The 18579-nt window shown below is 35.9% G+C and overlaps 1 protein-coding gene across 2 annotated transcripts in view; it reads left to right on the forward strand.

The window, feature by feature from the left end:
- LOC128015459 (protein kinase C alpha type) overlaps positions 1 to 18579 on the forward strand; it is a 105537-nt gene that overhangs the window by 58071 nt on the left and 28887 nt on the right. The window contains exons 4-9 of one of the 2 annotated variants that reach the window (XM_052599291.1): positions 6569 to 6680; positions 6921 to 7049; positions 11103 to 11259; positions 12802 to 12936; positions 15496 to 15589; positions 17196 to 17222. In XM_052599291.1, coding sequence (XP_052455251.1) covers positions 6569 to 6680; positions 6921 to 7049; positions 11103 to 11259; positions 12802 to 12936; positions 15496 to 15589; positions 17196 to 17222 — 654 coding nt within the window. The remainder of the gene's footprint in view (positions 1 to 6568; positions 6681 to 6920; positions 7050 to 11102; positions 11260 to 12801; positions 12937 to 15495; positions 15590 to 17195; positions 17223 to 18579) is intronic. The other variant, XM_052599292.1, reaches the window with a different exon arrangement.

The raw sequence follows: 18579 nt of genomic DNA on the forward strand, positions 1-18579 counted from the left end.
TGTCGTTTAAGCATCGATATCACAATGTACGAATCCACGATAGTCACATCGCAGGATGTGCGATGTAGGCTGTCGTAGTTGATCTGTTATTCATTAACTGTACGGGCCAGCTGCTCCCCGGCCCTTGACGAATGTGATTCGCGGATTAATTAATTAATTATGCAGCTCATACGGGTCTTTGTCTTCTCAGGTGTAAATCACAGTGATATTCATGATAGTTGATGCCTACTTGCATATGACTTTTATAATAGAAAAAAACACATATAAATTAAAATTAAAATAAAAACACCTTTGCCCACTTTTCCCTGCTTAATGACAGCCCTAAGTATAAGGATCCAGCATAGCAAAGTCTGAATAGCATTGGAATGCTCCCTGTTTTATTGCGACACATGGCATGAGTCCTTTTTCCACTCATACACATTGGGGCCCAGAATGATGAAATGGTCAATGTGAGATGCAAAGACTAGTCTGTGTGGAAGTGGCACCAGTCTAAAGTGTAGCCCAGTGTCACTGTTTGACTGAACCCAGAGAACGCTCTCCCTTATATCACAGGCTACAGTTGCAGCAGTGACTATATTTAGATGCCTTTTCCACACACACACATATACATATTCTTCCAATGTCTCTGCCTGTACCACCTACAGTGAATCAAGCAGTGTCTGTCACCCACACCCACTTTTCTGTTGCTAATGTATATGTGTGTGTTTGTGTGCACACATTGTAGTGAATCGTTGAAATGAATAAGGTATCAGACACACTTTGTTTCGTCATGAGAGACGAGACCGGTTTTATAGTGCTTTATACAATACAGCAGCGTTAAATTAATAAAACAGTAAAATTACAGTGTTAATTCTGGAAGATTATGTAATAAATTCAATTTTAAAATGTAAAGCAGTTCTACAGTAGATAATAGTGTAATGACAGCTCAAATTAATTTTAGTAACTGTGTTTCAAAGTTAATAAATTATTAAATGAGTTCAGTGCAGCTGAAGAAAGCAGCCTACAAAAGGTAGGATGTTTAATGTTGATTAAATTCTGTTCAGTAACCGTGCTAATAAATTGGTGTCATTATCCAGCTCAAATCAGTTCAAATTCTGTTCTCAAGAAGAAGAGCACAAACCTTTTTATTCCACCAAAGCATTACATCATCTGTTTGTTTAACATCTGTCTTTGTGTTCTAACATTGATAAGGAAAATGCAGTCATCTAATAATTTACTGGCAGAATATTTGATTAATTGATTTGAAGATTAATGTTTTTGTTGTTGCCATGCAATTGCACAATGAAGCCCTATGGCACAGGCATTGCATTCCTAAGCTCTTTAAATGTTTTAGTCCACAAAGATATTATAAGCATTTTAACTGCCAGACACAAGAACACACCCAAACATACACAATTGCACACACACACACACACACACACACTATCTTGTACCGGTTATTGGGGAAGGAATCCAGTTCATCCACTGAGGTATAGGAACTGAGGTCAGGTTTATAGCTGCCACACCTTGAGTGATGCATTAATAATAAACTACAGAGGATGGAGGGAATGGGCTAATTAACACAAGCCTCAAAAGAAAGACAGCCCACCCACTCCCCTCCCTTTACAGCTTTGATCTAAAATATATTCCACTGTAACATTATCCTCTGTGCTATCATCAAATCTCAGTTATTGTACCTACACTACTATCAATCCCTAATAGAGCATTTTTATATTATATCGCAGGCATCATTAAAGATTCTGGCTCCTTGGAAATCACGTGCCAGTTTTATAAAACCTAAAATATATAAAACCTATATTTCCAATATATTAATTAACCTTTTTTGCCTTAAATGAACTCATTGTCCTATTGTGTTCATGCCGTCATATTTCTCCTGCTTCACCCATATCAGTCATTTTTTATGGAGTTAGCAGGGCTGATAATCTGGTCATCAAGACGATGGTTTGTAATGGGGTCAGATTATGTCAGAGTTTGTTGGAAAATGATTAAATGACAAGTATGATCACTACAGTATGAAACCTGCAGTGCAGCCTGTGATCACATCACGGTGATATGAAAAGTCAATTTTGTGCCATTGTTCATGCTTCTGCAGACCCAGAGAAAGAATTTTTGTGTAGTCTTTAATGGACAAGGGAATATTGTTGTGCTCAGATGAAGGCTAGTTGTAAGTCCAGGTGCGTGAAAACCAGTAAAATGTAGAAGAGACTGTAGATGGTTCGCACTCTGAAAAACTAGACTTGTCTAGTTTTTCAGAGGGCGAACCATCTACATTCGTGTAGTCTTTAATCAAAGAAATACATGGATGAAAGTTGGGCTTTATTCAGATCTGAGCACTGGGCGCTAATAGGAGCAATCAAAAAGTAATTTATTGCATTGAATAAAGATGTTTTAGGGAACTAGTCTTTTCTCAGTTCAACAGTCACTCATTCTTTTCTCTTCTGGGACAAGTGAGTATGGATTAAATCATTGCAAAATATTTGCATGAAAAACTAGCACTTCAGTTTCCATTGCCTTTCCCCCAGTTCCTAGTTTCCATTCTGATATTTTTGTCAGAACATTTAGTAAATTACATTATTTTGTACCCTTGCAGCTTGTGTAACATGTTCATGTTTCACACATTACTAGAATAAACATTTTTCTTCAATATTGTGAAAGGAAAAAGGTTGGTATTTAAGTTATCTATTTAATTATTCAGATAGTTATTCATTCATTCATTTGAAATCTCACAAATTACCTCTTTTTTTTTACACTTTTATTGGTTTACATTTTACATCCTGAACTAACCTTGCTGAAAAGATCGAATTATCTGTCACACAAGTCGCAAGGTCACAAGGTCTGCAGGTCTACTTTATAATATAATTCCTTGCATTCTTTGCATTTCCCCCCCCTGAATTTTTATAATATTAATAAGCAGCCAAATCTCATTTATTTGTATAATGCATCATACAATACTGGTTGTATCAAAGCAGCTTTACAGAGTCAAACAGGAAAATAGTTTGTCAGTGATGCAAGAAGCTAATAACGGAGTCAAATTGTTATCTAAAGTCAGTTCACTGATGATTTGGTGATGTCATCATCCAGTTCAGTTGTCTTCCAATAGTGTCTGTGCAACCAGTCAAGCAGTACCCAGTCAAGTAAAGCAGTTTTAGCCCTGTGATGGACTGGCTGCCCAGGATGTTTTCCCCAGCTCTAGTCCAAGACTTCAGAGATAGGCTCCACCATCCTCACCCAGAAAAGTGGTTTTAAAAATTGGTAGATGAATTAATGAAGCCCAGTATCCAAAATACACAACTACGATTCCCTTTCAAGAATTGTACTGCAACAGCAATCAATATCAACATTGCAATTGTATGACCCTGACATTTATCATTTTGAAAATCTAAAATAAAATCCAATTCAAGCATAACAATTATGCTAATCATAGAATGGGTGTATTTAAATTCTACTTTGTCAGACTATTTTTTTATAAATTATAATGTAACTATTTTAGCCTAACTAACAGCTGTCAGCACACCTAAACGAGGTACAAAAAGATGTCCCTTTGTGCCACCTGGTGGATATTCTGTGAACAAGTCAGGTGGTAAGGGTTATTCTGGGTGGCTTCCTACTGCAGATTTTGAAACACACACAAATCTTTCGTCTGCCTGTTAGGAAGCCTTTAAATGTGTGTCTGGTAGCTTTAAATATTTCCAGGTAGTCAGATAGTTAGGACTCATTATCTCACAACCATTTCTAATCAAAATAAAGAAAATACAGATTTCGACTTTGGTCTTCATCCACTCCTTATCTTGTCATTCAGTTAGTTTGTACAGTGTTTTCAGGTGATTATATGTATAATCAACTTAAGTACAGTATGCATTTAAAAACAAAATCACTATAATCTTCTTTGTCCTGCAATGCTCAGTTTATGCCGCGGCACACTAGTGTGCTGTCATAGGTTGTCAGGTGTGCAATTCCACCCATGTGTGCTTGTTTGCAGGGCCAGGGTAAATACAGAACTGATGTTTGAATAAGTACAACATTTTCTTTACTCAGGAAACACTGTCTATAAAGCTAAGGCTTTGGTGTGTATGTGTTTGAAGCGCAGAGATGAGCTACTGTTTTATATCCTGTATTTATAAATGCATAGCGTTTCATCTTTTATATCATGACATTTTGGCAAAATGCATTCAACAACAAAAAAAATTGTGCCCATATAGCAACAATAAACTTTACAACCTGTAAGAAAATTGTATGCGATGCACTCACTCCTTCAGAAGCAGCTGTCCTAATGATTGACAAAACATATTGCTGTCATTCGCTGGTCAAAAATCTTACAAGTGTCTGATCCTGTATAAAGCCACAATACAAACTCTGAGGACACTGTTTTCCTGAAAGTGGTTGTTCTTTTGGATGATGACAATTTGTTGTTTTATCATTACCATCAATATTAAGGTACCTATGACCTTGTGTTCCTAACTGGCTTAAGCTCAAGTTTCACATTAAATGTGACTACTACTTTTAATTTAATATCCAGTTTTAATATTCCATTTGAAGCAATTGCATGTTTGCAAATCCATGGCTATGACAGGTGACAGGTCATCTAGGCCAGGGGTTCCCAAACTTTTTTGTCAGCTGCACCCCTTACATATTAATTATTGCAAATGTGTAAATAAATAAAATTTAAGTGCACATTGCATTCACAAATGCTTGTTAAATTCACACAATTGGGAGACTATGCAAAATTGAGTTTATAATAGTGCTAAGCTATATCATTATCATTTAGCCCTATGTATTTATTTTAAATTCAGTATAATTAATTATTAGATTTTCATCAACTTATCAACCCTCATTTGAGAAACCTGGATCTAGGCCATTACTGATGACAATACTTGAACTTTGTAATTTGTCCTGTCTGCAATTTAGATGATGTGGAGAAAGCACAATCATTTCAGAAGGCATGGGGCTTTCATGCTAGATTTTAAATGTCTTTTTGATTTTAGTGGAATGTTAATGGCCTTATTATGATTTCCAGAGCTACATAGATGCAAGTGTTAAATGTTGTAGTAAGCCATTATAGCTAATTATATTTAACCATCCATGACATATTCTTGCATTTTTAATAATGGATGCTTTTCTGAAGTGAGGGAGTGTCTAATGTTTGGCTATGGTCAGGCGTCTGAAATAAAACTGTCCGAGGCCCTGTTGGATTAGACCTTGGACTCTCCTTTCATCTTCACAATGTGTTGGGAACAATGTAAATTATTTAAAACTGATCAATGGTAAAGAATTAAAACAAACAAAACACTCTTTATCACCTGTAGGATTAATTTTCTACCTTTTTTAAAATATCTGGAAAATAAAAATCAGAATAGTGGCATATTAAAGCAAAATGCTTTTGTTTTTGAGGGAGACAAAAAAAAATGTGCCACAAGCTTAAATGTGTCACAACTTTGACTTTTTTCCAGACATTTTACAGGTAAGGATAAAAAATTCCATAAAGTGTATATTATATGTGACATTATATAATATGCCATATGGTGTCATTATTTTGTCCTGATTTCCTGCTTAGTTTAGTCATTACAATCCTTAATATACATTTGTGACACATTCAATACACATGTATAGCCAAGGTTATATGGTATATGTCCAAATGACTAAGTGGCATGGATTTAAAGATGATTGTTGCATAGTCCCAATTTAAATAATTTAATCTATCTCAAAAGTAAAAAAAAAAAAAAAACAAGTAATACTTGATTCCTTAGTCAATAGAGGATAATAAAAAAATATATAAATGCTGACTCCATTTTTATAGTAAAAATTATCATAATAATAATTCTGTCATTTACTCACCCTCATCACCTTCTACACCTGAATGATTTTCATTTAGGTTTATTAGAATTTTAAAAATTAATGGTGACCAAAGGCTGTCAAGCTCCATAAAATAACAGAAAAACATTGTAATAGTTGCTGTTGGTAATATCAGGTTATATTAGTCCATTGGAGGCAGCCTCCATGTTTTCCTTCAGGATGTTAAGTGTTTGTTTTTAAGTACATAACTAAGATGATGTCTGGCTTGACTAATGTTTTCCTCGAGTTTATAGTTAAATAGAAACATATGAGCCTATTTCAAGGGAAATTTATTGTGTTTTTTGTCTCCAAAAAGACTGAACAGTAGAATTCAGCATTTTGACCCTTAACACACAGACTATACCAGAGGCATTTGCTTATATGATGCCCCTCTGCAACTTCAAAACTGAAAGTGTCACTTTCCAACCTTCCAGCAAATGTTCCAGATCTAGTTGCCATGTTGTTGGAAGCAGTATAGTATAAACATGGTGCAGTTCATACAATTTTAGATCTCTTATGGCTTCACATGGTATGATGTCACTGTATCTATACCATTCTGACCCAGATTAATGAATTTGAAATCTGTGAATCCTATAAAGAAAAAAAAATCATGTGAAAGAGGAATAGAGAATGTTTAGTTGTTCTTCGGTCTCCTGTTCTGACATTTGGGTTTTCTCAGACTCAATCTCCTGACCTACAGAATTCTCTCTCTTTCTTTTGAATTATTTTATCTTTGTAGGACCCTAGGAGCAAGCACAAATTTAAGATCCACACTTATGGCAGTCCCACATTCTGTGACCACTGTGGATCTCTTCTATATGGACTCATACACCAAGGAATGAAATGTGACTGTAAGTAGTACCGTACTAAACTATTTTTTGCCCAGGAGCCATTCTAGGGTCAGTGGTTGTTGGGATTTTCCTATATCGATGTTTAGTGTATATAGAGTAATTATTTGATTAACTATTGAAACATTATATGATAATGTTATTTTAAAATATTATGTGTAAATGTAAAATGTATTTGTTTCATTAATTAAATCTGAAATCAGGTATCTCTTGCTTTATGCAAATATGTGTTTGTGTTCACAGCCTGTGATATGAATGTCCATAAGCAGTGTGTGATGAACGTGCCAAGCCTTTGTGGAATGGACCACACAGAGAGACGAGGACGTCTTTACTTGAAGATTGAGGTGATAGAAGACAAAATGCGTGTCACAGGTGAGTTCCCATGTTTTACCATGACAACTGATGCAACAGACCAAAACATATCAATGCTGTTGCATTTTATTTCCCAAGGTGTCCTTCAAGGTTCTGTATTTGGTTCACTGCTCTTTATTAGATATACTTGGTTATATCTTTCACCAGCCTACCCTCAATTCCTCACAAAGGTTGAGGATCCAAAGGCAGTAGTTTATTGAAGGATTAATCCACAAACATAATCCAAAAGCAGGCAAAGGTCATACACAAGAAGGCAGTTGTGATGTTCAGTTCTTAAATGAATCATTCTTTTGAGACAGTTCTCAGGAAGTAGCCGGATGAGCCGGTTCACAAATTGAACTGAATCTAACTTTAGTTCCGGGTTGATAACGAAGGACGCACAGCCGAAGTAGCACATCCAACCTCAAAAATAACCGATTGAGCGGGTTCAACCAACTGTCGAAGTTTGCTGAGGATTACCAAAGATCCCGATGAGTGAGCTGACCAAACCGTGCAAGCCTGAGGCACTTACTGGAAATATGCTTATTATGACTGTTATTGCAGTTTTTCTGAATTGATTAAACACTAAACCCCAATCTCTGAACCACATTCTCACTAACTTAAACCAATTTGTTGAATAAAGCACCTTTTTTGCTAAACCTTAAACACGTTCAGGCAGTTGTATTTTTTATTTACTCTGTATTTTCAGGGAAATTCCAAATGCTACTACCCAGATACTCTGTATTGTGTGGTCACCAGTATGGTACTCTTAAAACATTACATTTTGCATGTATAGCATTTGAAAAGCTGGGCTGAGCTGAGCTTCTGTATTATATTAGTGCTGTCAGTCGAAGAGCCCGAAGGCCCTAGTTTTCAGATCCACACACGCATAGTCTGGAGTGCTGGAGCTGCACCTGCACAATCAGCCTGATTACAACATGCCAGCAAACTGCACACACACAGCTGCAGTGTGATTTCGTCTGTGTGACGTTCACTGGCTGAGAAAGAAAATGCCATTAGCAGAATGTCAGGCTGATGAGTTCAAGAATAGATCACAGGCTGCATTCACACTCACTCTGAGTGTGTGCGATTCTGCTTGATGGCATGCACATATATGCTTCTAAGTATGCATGTATGTATGTATGTTTTTCATTTAAATATAATAACTGCTGCAGAAATGTGTATATACAGTCATTACAATGAAACTAAATATTATATAAATTTGCCTTTTTTTTTTCATTTTAACATATAAATAAATTGAATACAGACCAAAGATAACCTGTTAGATTTACCCAAAATGAATTATATGTTATGTTCAACCACTAAAGAGACATCAGAGCTAGCGGCACACATCAGAAGGTCTAGCCGAGGTGAGGCTGCTTCTCGGCGGATAGATTATCACTGAGCTCCCACTGATCATGTGGAGCTCATGTCTCCGAGATCGGCAAAACACATTTCTAAATAGGCGCTGTCTTTATAAATAAACCACAGATTTGAGTTTTAAACAACTACATTCTCACTTGAAATACTTTTAAAATTAAATTTCATGACACAATAACAGTAATATTTTGAAAATGATCTGAATAAATGGACTTAACCAATCAGCATGTTTAGCGCTCAAGTCCCGCCCCCGAAAGTTCCTGAACTTTAAAAAAGTACTACCTCGCCAGCAGGGACATTCTGAGGGGCATTTTTTTTTACCCGGAACTTTATTTAGTTCCTGGTTCCTGCGGTGGAAACACACAGAGTACTAGGCCAAAGTCCCTAGTTACTGGGTAAAGTTCCTGTGGTGGAAACGCAGCATAGGTCTGAGCATCTCCAAAACAGCAAGTCTTGTTTCCAAAGTGCAGTTGTTAAGGCTTACCAAAAGTGATGCAAGGAAGGGAAGCATGATTGTTTCCATGCTTTTGAAATAAGATTTTCAACAAGATACAAGGGGCGTCAGAAAGGTCAAACACTCTCGCTAGGTAATGGGGTCAGGCTCGGTGTTCCAAGTCATCCCAAAGTTGCTCAGTAGGCTTTCATGCCAGGGTTTTTTATTGGCCAATTAAGTTCTTCCACACTAGACACAGTAATTTAATTTATATGGACCTTACTTTATAGATACATGCATTGTCATGTTGTAAAAAGACCCTCCTCAAACTTGCAACACAGTTGGAAGCACATAAATCTCTAAAATGTCATTGTGGGATCTAGCATTAAGATGTGTCATTACTGGAATAGACAAAGCCATTATTCAGGGGATCAAGGGGATATCCACATACTTTTGGCCACATGGTGTACTTTTATGTTCAAGATAGCTAATCATCATACATCATGCTTCTGAGGGCAGGACCGTAGAGTGCAGTTCTCTTAAGAGAGCTATGAAATATTTACTCTTAGATGAAGACAAATATGCCAGCAATGTTTATTTTGCAGTGGTGGCCCAAGGGAAGAGCACAGACGTTTTTTTCTCCATTTTCTTGATTATCTGATTGTTGGAACTTGACCCTCCTTTTTCATACTAGTTTCCTGAGAGTTTCAACATATATAACAGAGCCATAATATGGACTTAAAGTTCTCATTTTGTTAAAACTTCTGACTGAAATTCCATTACTTTGCATATACCTGTACTGTATCTGTATACTCAGTTACACTGCAGTACATGAATACTATGTTCGATAAACTAAATTAAATATTACTTTAAAATGAGCTAATGATGAGTTAAGGCTTATACTAATGAACTAATCTTAATTATGACATGACTCATACAACTTGTGTGTAAAACATATTGACTATATGTTTGTTAGTTAATGTATTAGCTCATTTAAGTAAAATTTAATTTAGGTATTAGTATATAATTATTAATGTACTGTGTCTCCTTCTCCATACACATCTGGTATTTTTTTTTTTTTTTATTAAAAAAAAAAAAAAAATCTTTCCTATTTTCCTGTAGACATTTAGTCAATGTGTCCACATTCACTTTGACACACCTGTGCCAGACAAGAGATTTCCTGGTCCTGTCTTGTTGTTTTTTTTTTGTTTTTTTTTTTTGACTGATGTATTGTTACTATTATCTTTTCTTGTAATATGTTCACCCTGTTTGGTGTTCTTGGCAGAAGTAGGTGACAAATGAAAATGCAAATATCAACATTTACAACCTCAGTGCCTGAACTTAAACATTCACTTTCTTTTTTGAACTACTTATGTTTGACAGGTAGGAGGCGCCCTACAATTTAATCACCCAACATGCCTTTGTGTTTGCTTTTCTCTTTAAATTAATTTGTTCTTTCAATTTAAAAGCTCTTTATTGCAATGACATTATGGGTAATGCCATTGCAATAAAGTGCTTTTAAATTTAAGGTAACAATTAATACATTAATTTAAATGGAAGCAAACACAAAACCATGTTGGGTCATTAAATTGTAGGGCGCCTCCTACCTGTCAAACATAAGTAGTTCAGGCACTGAGGTTGTAAATGTTGATATTTGTATTTTCATAAGGTGTGTGTTAGAGTTGTAGTCTGGCAATGTCTATTTCACAGACTAAAGTCTCTGAACAGGTCATCCACTATTTATCTGTTAATTTATTCTATATATGCATAGCTTTTTATTGTAGCTCCATGTGTTTCATTGTATTCAGTGACAAATGTTAGTGGCACACCACATGTTTGCATTTGCCTTGTTGGTTGTGACATTTTAGATATTCAAAGTCTAACCTTTTTGTGGGTTTACGTAAGAAAAGGAAATGTGTGGCCGGTATTTCTGTCACATTGTGTGTGTGTGTGTGTGTGTGTGTGTGTAAAGAAGCACACTAAACCAGACAAACAGTTATGAAAGCTGATCTGGAGTGTTTTGTAGACTGATCATGATACTTCATGTACAGTTGCTAACACTCATAGTCAATGTATAGTGCATAGTAATTATTTAAAGCCACTTCTTAATTATTATGTCACAGTTCAGAGTTTATGTGGAGTAACATTACCCTGAGACTTCAGCGTTACCACCTGCCCTCTATTATTTACCTATGTTTTATCGTATTATTTTATTAATTCATGTTCTGATGTCGTCTCTTATTTGGCATGTTGTGTTGCAGTGGGGGAAGGCAAGAATATGATTCCAATGGACCCAAATGGATTGTCTGATCCATATGTAAAACTCAAGTTGATTCCAGACCCTAAAAATGAGACAAAACAGAAAACGAAAACCATCCGTTCTACTCTGAATCCGGCTTGGAACGAGTCATTTACATTGTGAGTTGCAAAATTGTATTACATCCTAATATTTAGGATTAATTTGTCACTGGTGTTAGTTTTACTGTATGTACATAAACATTGTAATCTTTATTAATGTTTTTTAGTGTTTTAATGTTTCCAAAATGGTCTTGCTCTAAAAAAAAACTACTCTTCCATATAGGTCTGCTGTAGCATTAGTTTTAATAAATGGCTTTATATTCATTAGATAATTTTTCAACTGATGGCACAATCATTTCTATATAACCCTGATTAATTTTGATGAGATCACTGTGCTTCCTGATAAATCAGAGCCAGATTCATTCGAAGGAGGACAGTGCAATTCACAGCATAATGAGACGTGCATATGAATAACCCCTTCAAAATGAAAACTTTCAAAATAAAAACTATTTATAGTGACTTCCTTAGAGTAGGTTTATGTTCAAATCGATATAAGGTCTTAATTTCAAATCAATTAATGTATAATAGATGTGGGGTCACATTTAATAGACATGATGACATGATCTGTACTATATGATGCTATTATAATCCATCCCCCCATCCATACCTTTTAGTAGGTGAAGGATTGTTTTTAATGGGCTGAATGCTGATGCCATTTCTATAGTGTGGAAGCAGCCAAAGTGATAGATGGCAAAAAAAAAAAAAAAAGCACAGGAACCAGCACCGTTTATGTGCACACATGCATTCACATATTATCCATTCAAACATATTTAAGCAAAAAACTTTTGCAATTGATACAGATGCATCTGCACATGTGGATGATGATATCGCAAATAAAAAATGAAATATTTAAAGGTACAATATCTAACTTTTGGTGCTCTAGTTGTTAATAAAGTAAACTGCATGCTTCTTTCAAAAGAACATTGTAGCCGTAGCTACTTCTCTCTGTTTATGGATATGAAGGTCATGCAGGTACTAGGCTTCTCCAGCAGGGATTGTCCCGACAGTTCTAAAATAGTCTGAATATAAACACTTATTATAGGCTCTCCAGTCTCCATAGTGATTCCGGATTAGACAAAAACACAGTTTGGTTTCATGACAAACTCATTAAATCAGTTTTGTTAATTTGGGAGAAAATAAAAGTTACCTAGTGCACCTTTAAAATTCAAAAAGGAGAAATGAATAATATTTATGGAAAAGTTTGCTTATATTTTTAATAACCAATTAAGACGATACATGTTGATATTGGCCGTAAAATGGCTTGCATGCAGACAGTGTGACTATTTATAAAGCTGAGAGTCACCATTTAGGTGTGAGTTCATGTTACCCTTTTGAAGGGTTTTTTTTAGTGAGCCCTGAACTTTATTGTAAAACCTTCAATATTAATGTCTATACAGATTTAAGCTATTTGGTTTTTGTTTTCATGTCAATATTTACAATGAAAATGATATAGTTAATAGCTACTGTATAAAAATCTATGTTTAGCCTCGCTTGAGTTTTCATCTGAATATGCAGCTGGAAATCCCTTCTTTATTATATGATGGGGAGAGTGTCAATGCAATGCTTCATTCTGATTCGTGTGTGTGTGATTGTCTGTTCCAGTAAGCTGAAGCCAACAGATAAGGACCGTCGGCTGTCTGTGGAGGTGTGGGACTGGGACAGAACCACCCGTAATGATTTCATGGGCTCAATGTCTTTCGGTGTGTCTGAGCTCATGAAATCCCCAGTGTGTGGATGGTAAGGATTTGTCTCGTTCTCAATGTAAAGGAAAAAGGTTTGGTCACTTGTTCAGCAGTCATTTCCTGCTGTTATTATATACTGTATGTCTCATTAGATAAAAACCAACATAAAAGCCCCATAAAGGAAGTGCAGTATATTATAAGCCTTCTGAAGCTAGCTTTGTGTGACAAAGAGACCAATTTGATGTTGTTGTTCACATAAACTTTTCCAAAATTATTTTACATTTAGTTGTAAAAATGGCACAACACTGTGTATATATATATATATATATATATATATATATATATATATATATATATATATATATATATATATATATATATATATATATATACATATATATATATATATATATATATATATATATATATATATATATATAAGACTATATAAGACTAACTGGCAGGGGGTAAGACTGCAAGTGGTGTGGGCAGGCTAGTTACCCCGACCACAGGCTTGGCTTTAGGCCAACCCAAACTAACTGCAAGTTCAGTTAAGAGTCAACAGCCCAGTGATCCTCCGAGAGGTGGGCTGGGAGAAGGGCCTAGTAGGACAGAATACACGGAATTGAACGGAATGTAAATGGATACGAAGAAATCTAGGTTATGCAGTTGTGGCTGGACTAAGGTTATATCTTTGAGGATCCATCAAGGGAAAATTAAGTGTTCCCAGGATAACCTGAGACAACCTCGCACTGCACTCGCAGATGAGAACAAAAAGGGCACAGAGCCAGGTTGAGAACCATAGTGCTAATAAGCCCAATGTGGCATACGGTTACTCGACAATAAGAACATCAAAACACAATTTGCCTGATGAGTTCCAAAACCTCAGAAAGGACACCCATAAGAGAAGATGGAAGGAAAGAAGGAGAACCAGGAAGGAAAAAGCCAACTATGTGAGCAAAGACCAAGAACAAAGCACCATGGAGTAAGCTGGATGATGACTTGGAAAGAATGCTCATAAACAATATCAAAGGGAATGTCGAGTGCAACATTAGTCTCTTTTGCGAGACTATCCACGTCAAATGCCTCCAGAGATTTGGTGAAGCAAGGAGGAAGGCGCCCAAGCCAAAAGCTATGAGCAGAAGGGAAAGGGAAATTCTGCAGCTTGTGTAAGAGTGAAGAGCTCTGCAAAAAGCTTGGAGAAAGGCAGCAAAATATGAGAAGGAAAGTGTTAAAGTCCTGTTGAATCAAATTAAGAGTCAGTTGGCTTCACTTAGAAGGGCAGCTCTCATTAGAAAGTGGAGGAGGATGAAAGAGAGCCAGCGTTCAAGATTCCTAAAAGACCCTTTCAAGGTTGCAAGAGACATGCTCGAAGAGAAGAAGATTGGTTCATTGGCAATGGAAAAAGAAGACCTTGAGAAGTCTTCTTCTCTACCAATGTCAGTCATCTTGAGCGAACTTTGGAGATTTCCCCAAGCCAGGTTAAGATTCATTATTAGATCAATTTATGACACATTTCCCAGCCCAGTTAACCTGGCACAGTGGTTTGGGGTTGAAGAAATCTGCAGCTTGTGCAATGCAGCTCAGGGAACCCTCCACCATATTTTGTGTGGGTGTAAAATTGCTTTGGCTCAGGGTCCCTACACGTGGCATCATGACCAGTTGTTACAGAAGCTGGCAGAATACACAGACAGAGCCATGATGATAATCTGAAAGCAACAGCAGGTTTCAGTTTAGTGGTGTAGAGCAGTGGCCATCTTAATCCCAAGGGAAAGGGATTCAGCCGTCATCAGTCAGTTTAGGAGCATTTTACTCTTGAACGTGGAAGGAAAGGTTTCCTTCTCAGTGATTGCCAAGTGTCTGACCAAGTTCCTCCTCTGTAACAATTAAATTGAAGTCATCAGAAGGCAGGTGTCTTGGGTTTGTCAGGGTGCTCGGAGCATGCAGCATTAATCTGGGACCAAATCCAAGAAATATCTTCATTTTATCTGGCTAGATTTGGAGAACGACTACGCCTGTGTTCCACATCAGTTGATTGATTTTGCCCTGGACTACTTCTATTTGCCTAAAAGTGTTATAAACATTATTCAAAGCTATGTCATTAATTACTGTATGTGATTACACAACCATTTGGCAGAAACGTGGCAAGGGAATAGCTATGGATGTTCAGTATCCCCCATTCTATTCACAGCAGCCTTTGATGTAATCTTGATCAGAGCCAGGTCCATGGCCAGGGAAGCACAAAATAGTGCTGGACTTTGGTTGCCGCCACTTCGATGCTTCATGGACGACATCACAATCCTTCTTCAGACAGTGGATTGCACAACGCTGCTCATCTAGATGCTGGAGGTGCTGCTGAGCTGGGCCAGAATAAGAATCAAGATCGCCAAGTCTTGTAGGGCAAGCGAGTGGATACAGTTTCTTTCCAAGTTGCAGGGTAGAGGATCCCAGTGCTCTCTGGGCAACCAATAAGTTCAAAAATAAATATTGTTTACACATTCTAAACGGAATGAATACTTGATAAGTAAACAGACCTATATGGACTTAACATGTTCTTTGATGAATACCATAAATCTGCAATCATAACTTGTTCATATCTTTATCTGTGATACAGGTTTAAAATTTTAAACCAGGATGAGGGGGAGTACTACAATGTGCCAATTCCAGATGAAGATGATGAGGATACTGAGCTCCGACAGAAGTTTGAGGTGACTCTTTTATTACCCTTGTGTACAAAAATCTCTCCTGTGTTTCTTCAACCTGAGCTGAACTATCAGTAAATTAATTTATTGCTCTTACAGAACACCAATTGCTAACAATAAGCTTTTAATTAATTAAATTGAATCATTCTTTATAGAATAATTGCTTTTTCTTTAATGTCTAGGTAAGATGAGCAGGTTGAAAAACACCATCAATAAATTATAAGAGTGACCCTCAGGCCTAAAGCCCCCTGAGCGACACAGCAAATGTTTAGTGGGAAATACCTTGTTATTATTTCAGGAACAACATGCTGTAACTTTCAGGTTGTATATCTGTTTAGCATGTTAGCTGAAGTTTTTTTTTTTTTTTTTTTTTTTTTTTTTTATATGTCAGATATAATGTTTCATTGGAAACATGATAAGGATATATTAATATAAATCTACATGTAGCTTTCCTGAGAAACTTACTGTAGATGCTTGTACACATAGAAATACATTATAGCTGCCTTGGAGATGTTTATGTCTGTGACCCATAAAACATTAGATGAGAAACTCATTGCCACACCAGTCAGCATCGGCTATAAGAATCAGTTTTCTTGTAATTCCTTATTTAGCCAGATGATGGCAGTCATAACCTTTCTTGTTATTTTTTCCTGTTTGTTGATGATTCAGAAATCCCACCTGCACCTGGTATAATAGTTTCTGTTTATCAGTTGCAGGAAATCATCATACAGTGTCCTCCATAAGTATTGGAACAGTAAAGACAAAATTGTTCTGTTTGCTGTGGAGTCAAGAAATCTGTAAATATGATTAAGAGATGAATATGAGACAAAACTGTACCACATTCTGTAGTTTTGTTGCATACTCATCTTTTAATCATATTTGCAAATGTCTTGAATCCACAGCAGAAAAAGTAATTTTGTCTTTACTGTTCCAATACTTATGGAGGGCACTTTAGATTGTAAAGTTTCATTAAGTGTTGTGGGTTAAATGTAGCCCTTGCCAAGTGTGCAAAGCAATGGAATGGAATATATAGAAATATAATTTTGGGGCAAAATGGCTAATAAAAAGAAAGTGTTGAAATTATGAAATCTTTAAAATAAAATATAGATTTCAATTGTCAGTGTCGTCACTATCTAAACTTTTTTTCTTACTAAGGCTGACAACACATTCCTTTAAGGTTTAAATCAGTTTTAGTGCATGCAGTGCTCCTGTTGTTTTTCTTTTTTTCACAAACTTCACTTATTTGTAAGTCAGATAAGAATTCAATTCAAAATGTAAAGGCAGCTGTTTATTTTGCCACCCACTGTCATTTTTGATCAGTGCATTTGAAAGACCTCAGAAGACAGAAGATTTAATCAAAAACAGTCGGCAGGTGAGAAATCCCCTACTGAAAGTTAGTCCTTATTAGTTGGCTAGTGAGACACCCCATTTACCCAGGCTTACTCAATTTCAACCACATACTGTGTAGTCATAAATGAAGTAAATTGAATGAAAAAAGTGGCCGTGACTTTGGGTTAGAAAATTTGATAAAATATTGTCTTTTCCTTTTCACACAAATGTGTGTTACATGTATGCATGTGCATCTCTGCTTACTCCTCTCATATGGTTTCAGGATCAGACAATAGAGGGCCTTGAGCAGGTGCGTGTCAGCAGCAACGTGCCAATATATGTGTGTCGATTGGCTGGCTGGTTTCGTGGCCTTTTTATCTGCATCAGTTTTTTATTAAATTGTCACGACATTAATCCAGCTTCTTTTTGAAGTATGTGAGAGTGTGAAGATCTCTTGCAAAGAATACTTGTTGTGTGTGCCTGGGGCAGTGTCATGGGGCAGTGATAGATTCTGATAGTTAAATAGAGGTAATAGAGGTAAGCATAGTTGTGGGAATTAATTTTGGTTTAGAGAGACATACCATTTTTGATGCAAAATACACTTGCACTCTGACCCAACAGCTTCGCAATTGTCAAAATAAGCCCAATGCAATGTTTTTTTAACCTTCTGGTCTTCCTCACTTATACTGATGATCCTTGGTGGTATAAACAAAACAAAAACAAACAAAAAAAGAAATCATAACATTTTGTTTAATGAAAAGAATGTACTATAACATATTACTGTTGTACTCTTATATTATTATTATTATACTATATTATGCTATAATATTTGTTTGTGGTATTTTGAGACAGTTTCATGGTACTACATAACATTCAACTCTAAATTATGAACCATTTATTTTTATTTAACATTAAAAAAAATATTCATATTATTTTCATGAAATATAGTCAGTTAAAAAAAGAGAAAAATATTTTAAATCCAGTGCATGGAAAGGAGATTATTGCCATTTGGTGGGAAAGAATATTATATGTCCTAAATAAAAAATTGTGTTTACATTATACACAGTACACACACATATTTTTATATATATGAATACACACAATCATGTATATATCTAAGAAATATTTACACATATATAGTAATGTGGGAGCGTGACAATGGAGAAGAGGATCCAGATGCAGCTTTATTCCAAAGAGTGTTCACAACAGGCAGGATCAAACAACAGCAAATAGGTACAATCCAGGATGAGACAAAAGAGTAACCCAATGAATAGGCGAAGGTCAGGTCAGGCAGTAAACGATCAGAAAAAAGGTATACAGTCAAGGGATCAAAACCCGCAAAGACAGGGAAACTAGGAAAACACTGGAACTTGGGAGTGCTACAGGTTATACAATACTCAGCAATCTATTTCTATATATATATATATATATATATATATATATATATATATATATATATATATATATATTTCTTAAAAATAACCAATCTTAAAGATCTTCTTTCTACTTCGGAACGCAAATAAAGATATTTTTGATTAAATCGGAGAGGTTTCTGAACCACACAGCAAAGTCATTGCATCTTTGAAGGTCCAGAAATGTATTAAAGACTTCGGTAAAATATTCAGCGTGACTACGGTGGTTTAACTTTAATATTATGAATTAGGGAT

The sequence above is a fragment of the Carassius gibelio genome, chromosome A6, assembly GCF_023724105.1.
Source record: "Carassius gibelio isolate Cgi1373 ecotype wild population from Czech Republic chromosome A6, carGib1.2-hapl.c, whole genome shotgun sequence".
Taxonomy (NCBI): Eukaryota; Metazoa; Chordata; class Actinopteri; order Cypriniformes; family Cyprinidae; genus Carassius; species Carassius gibelio.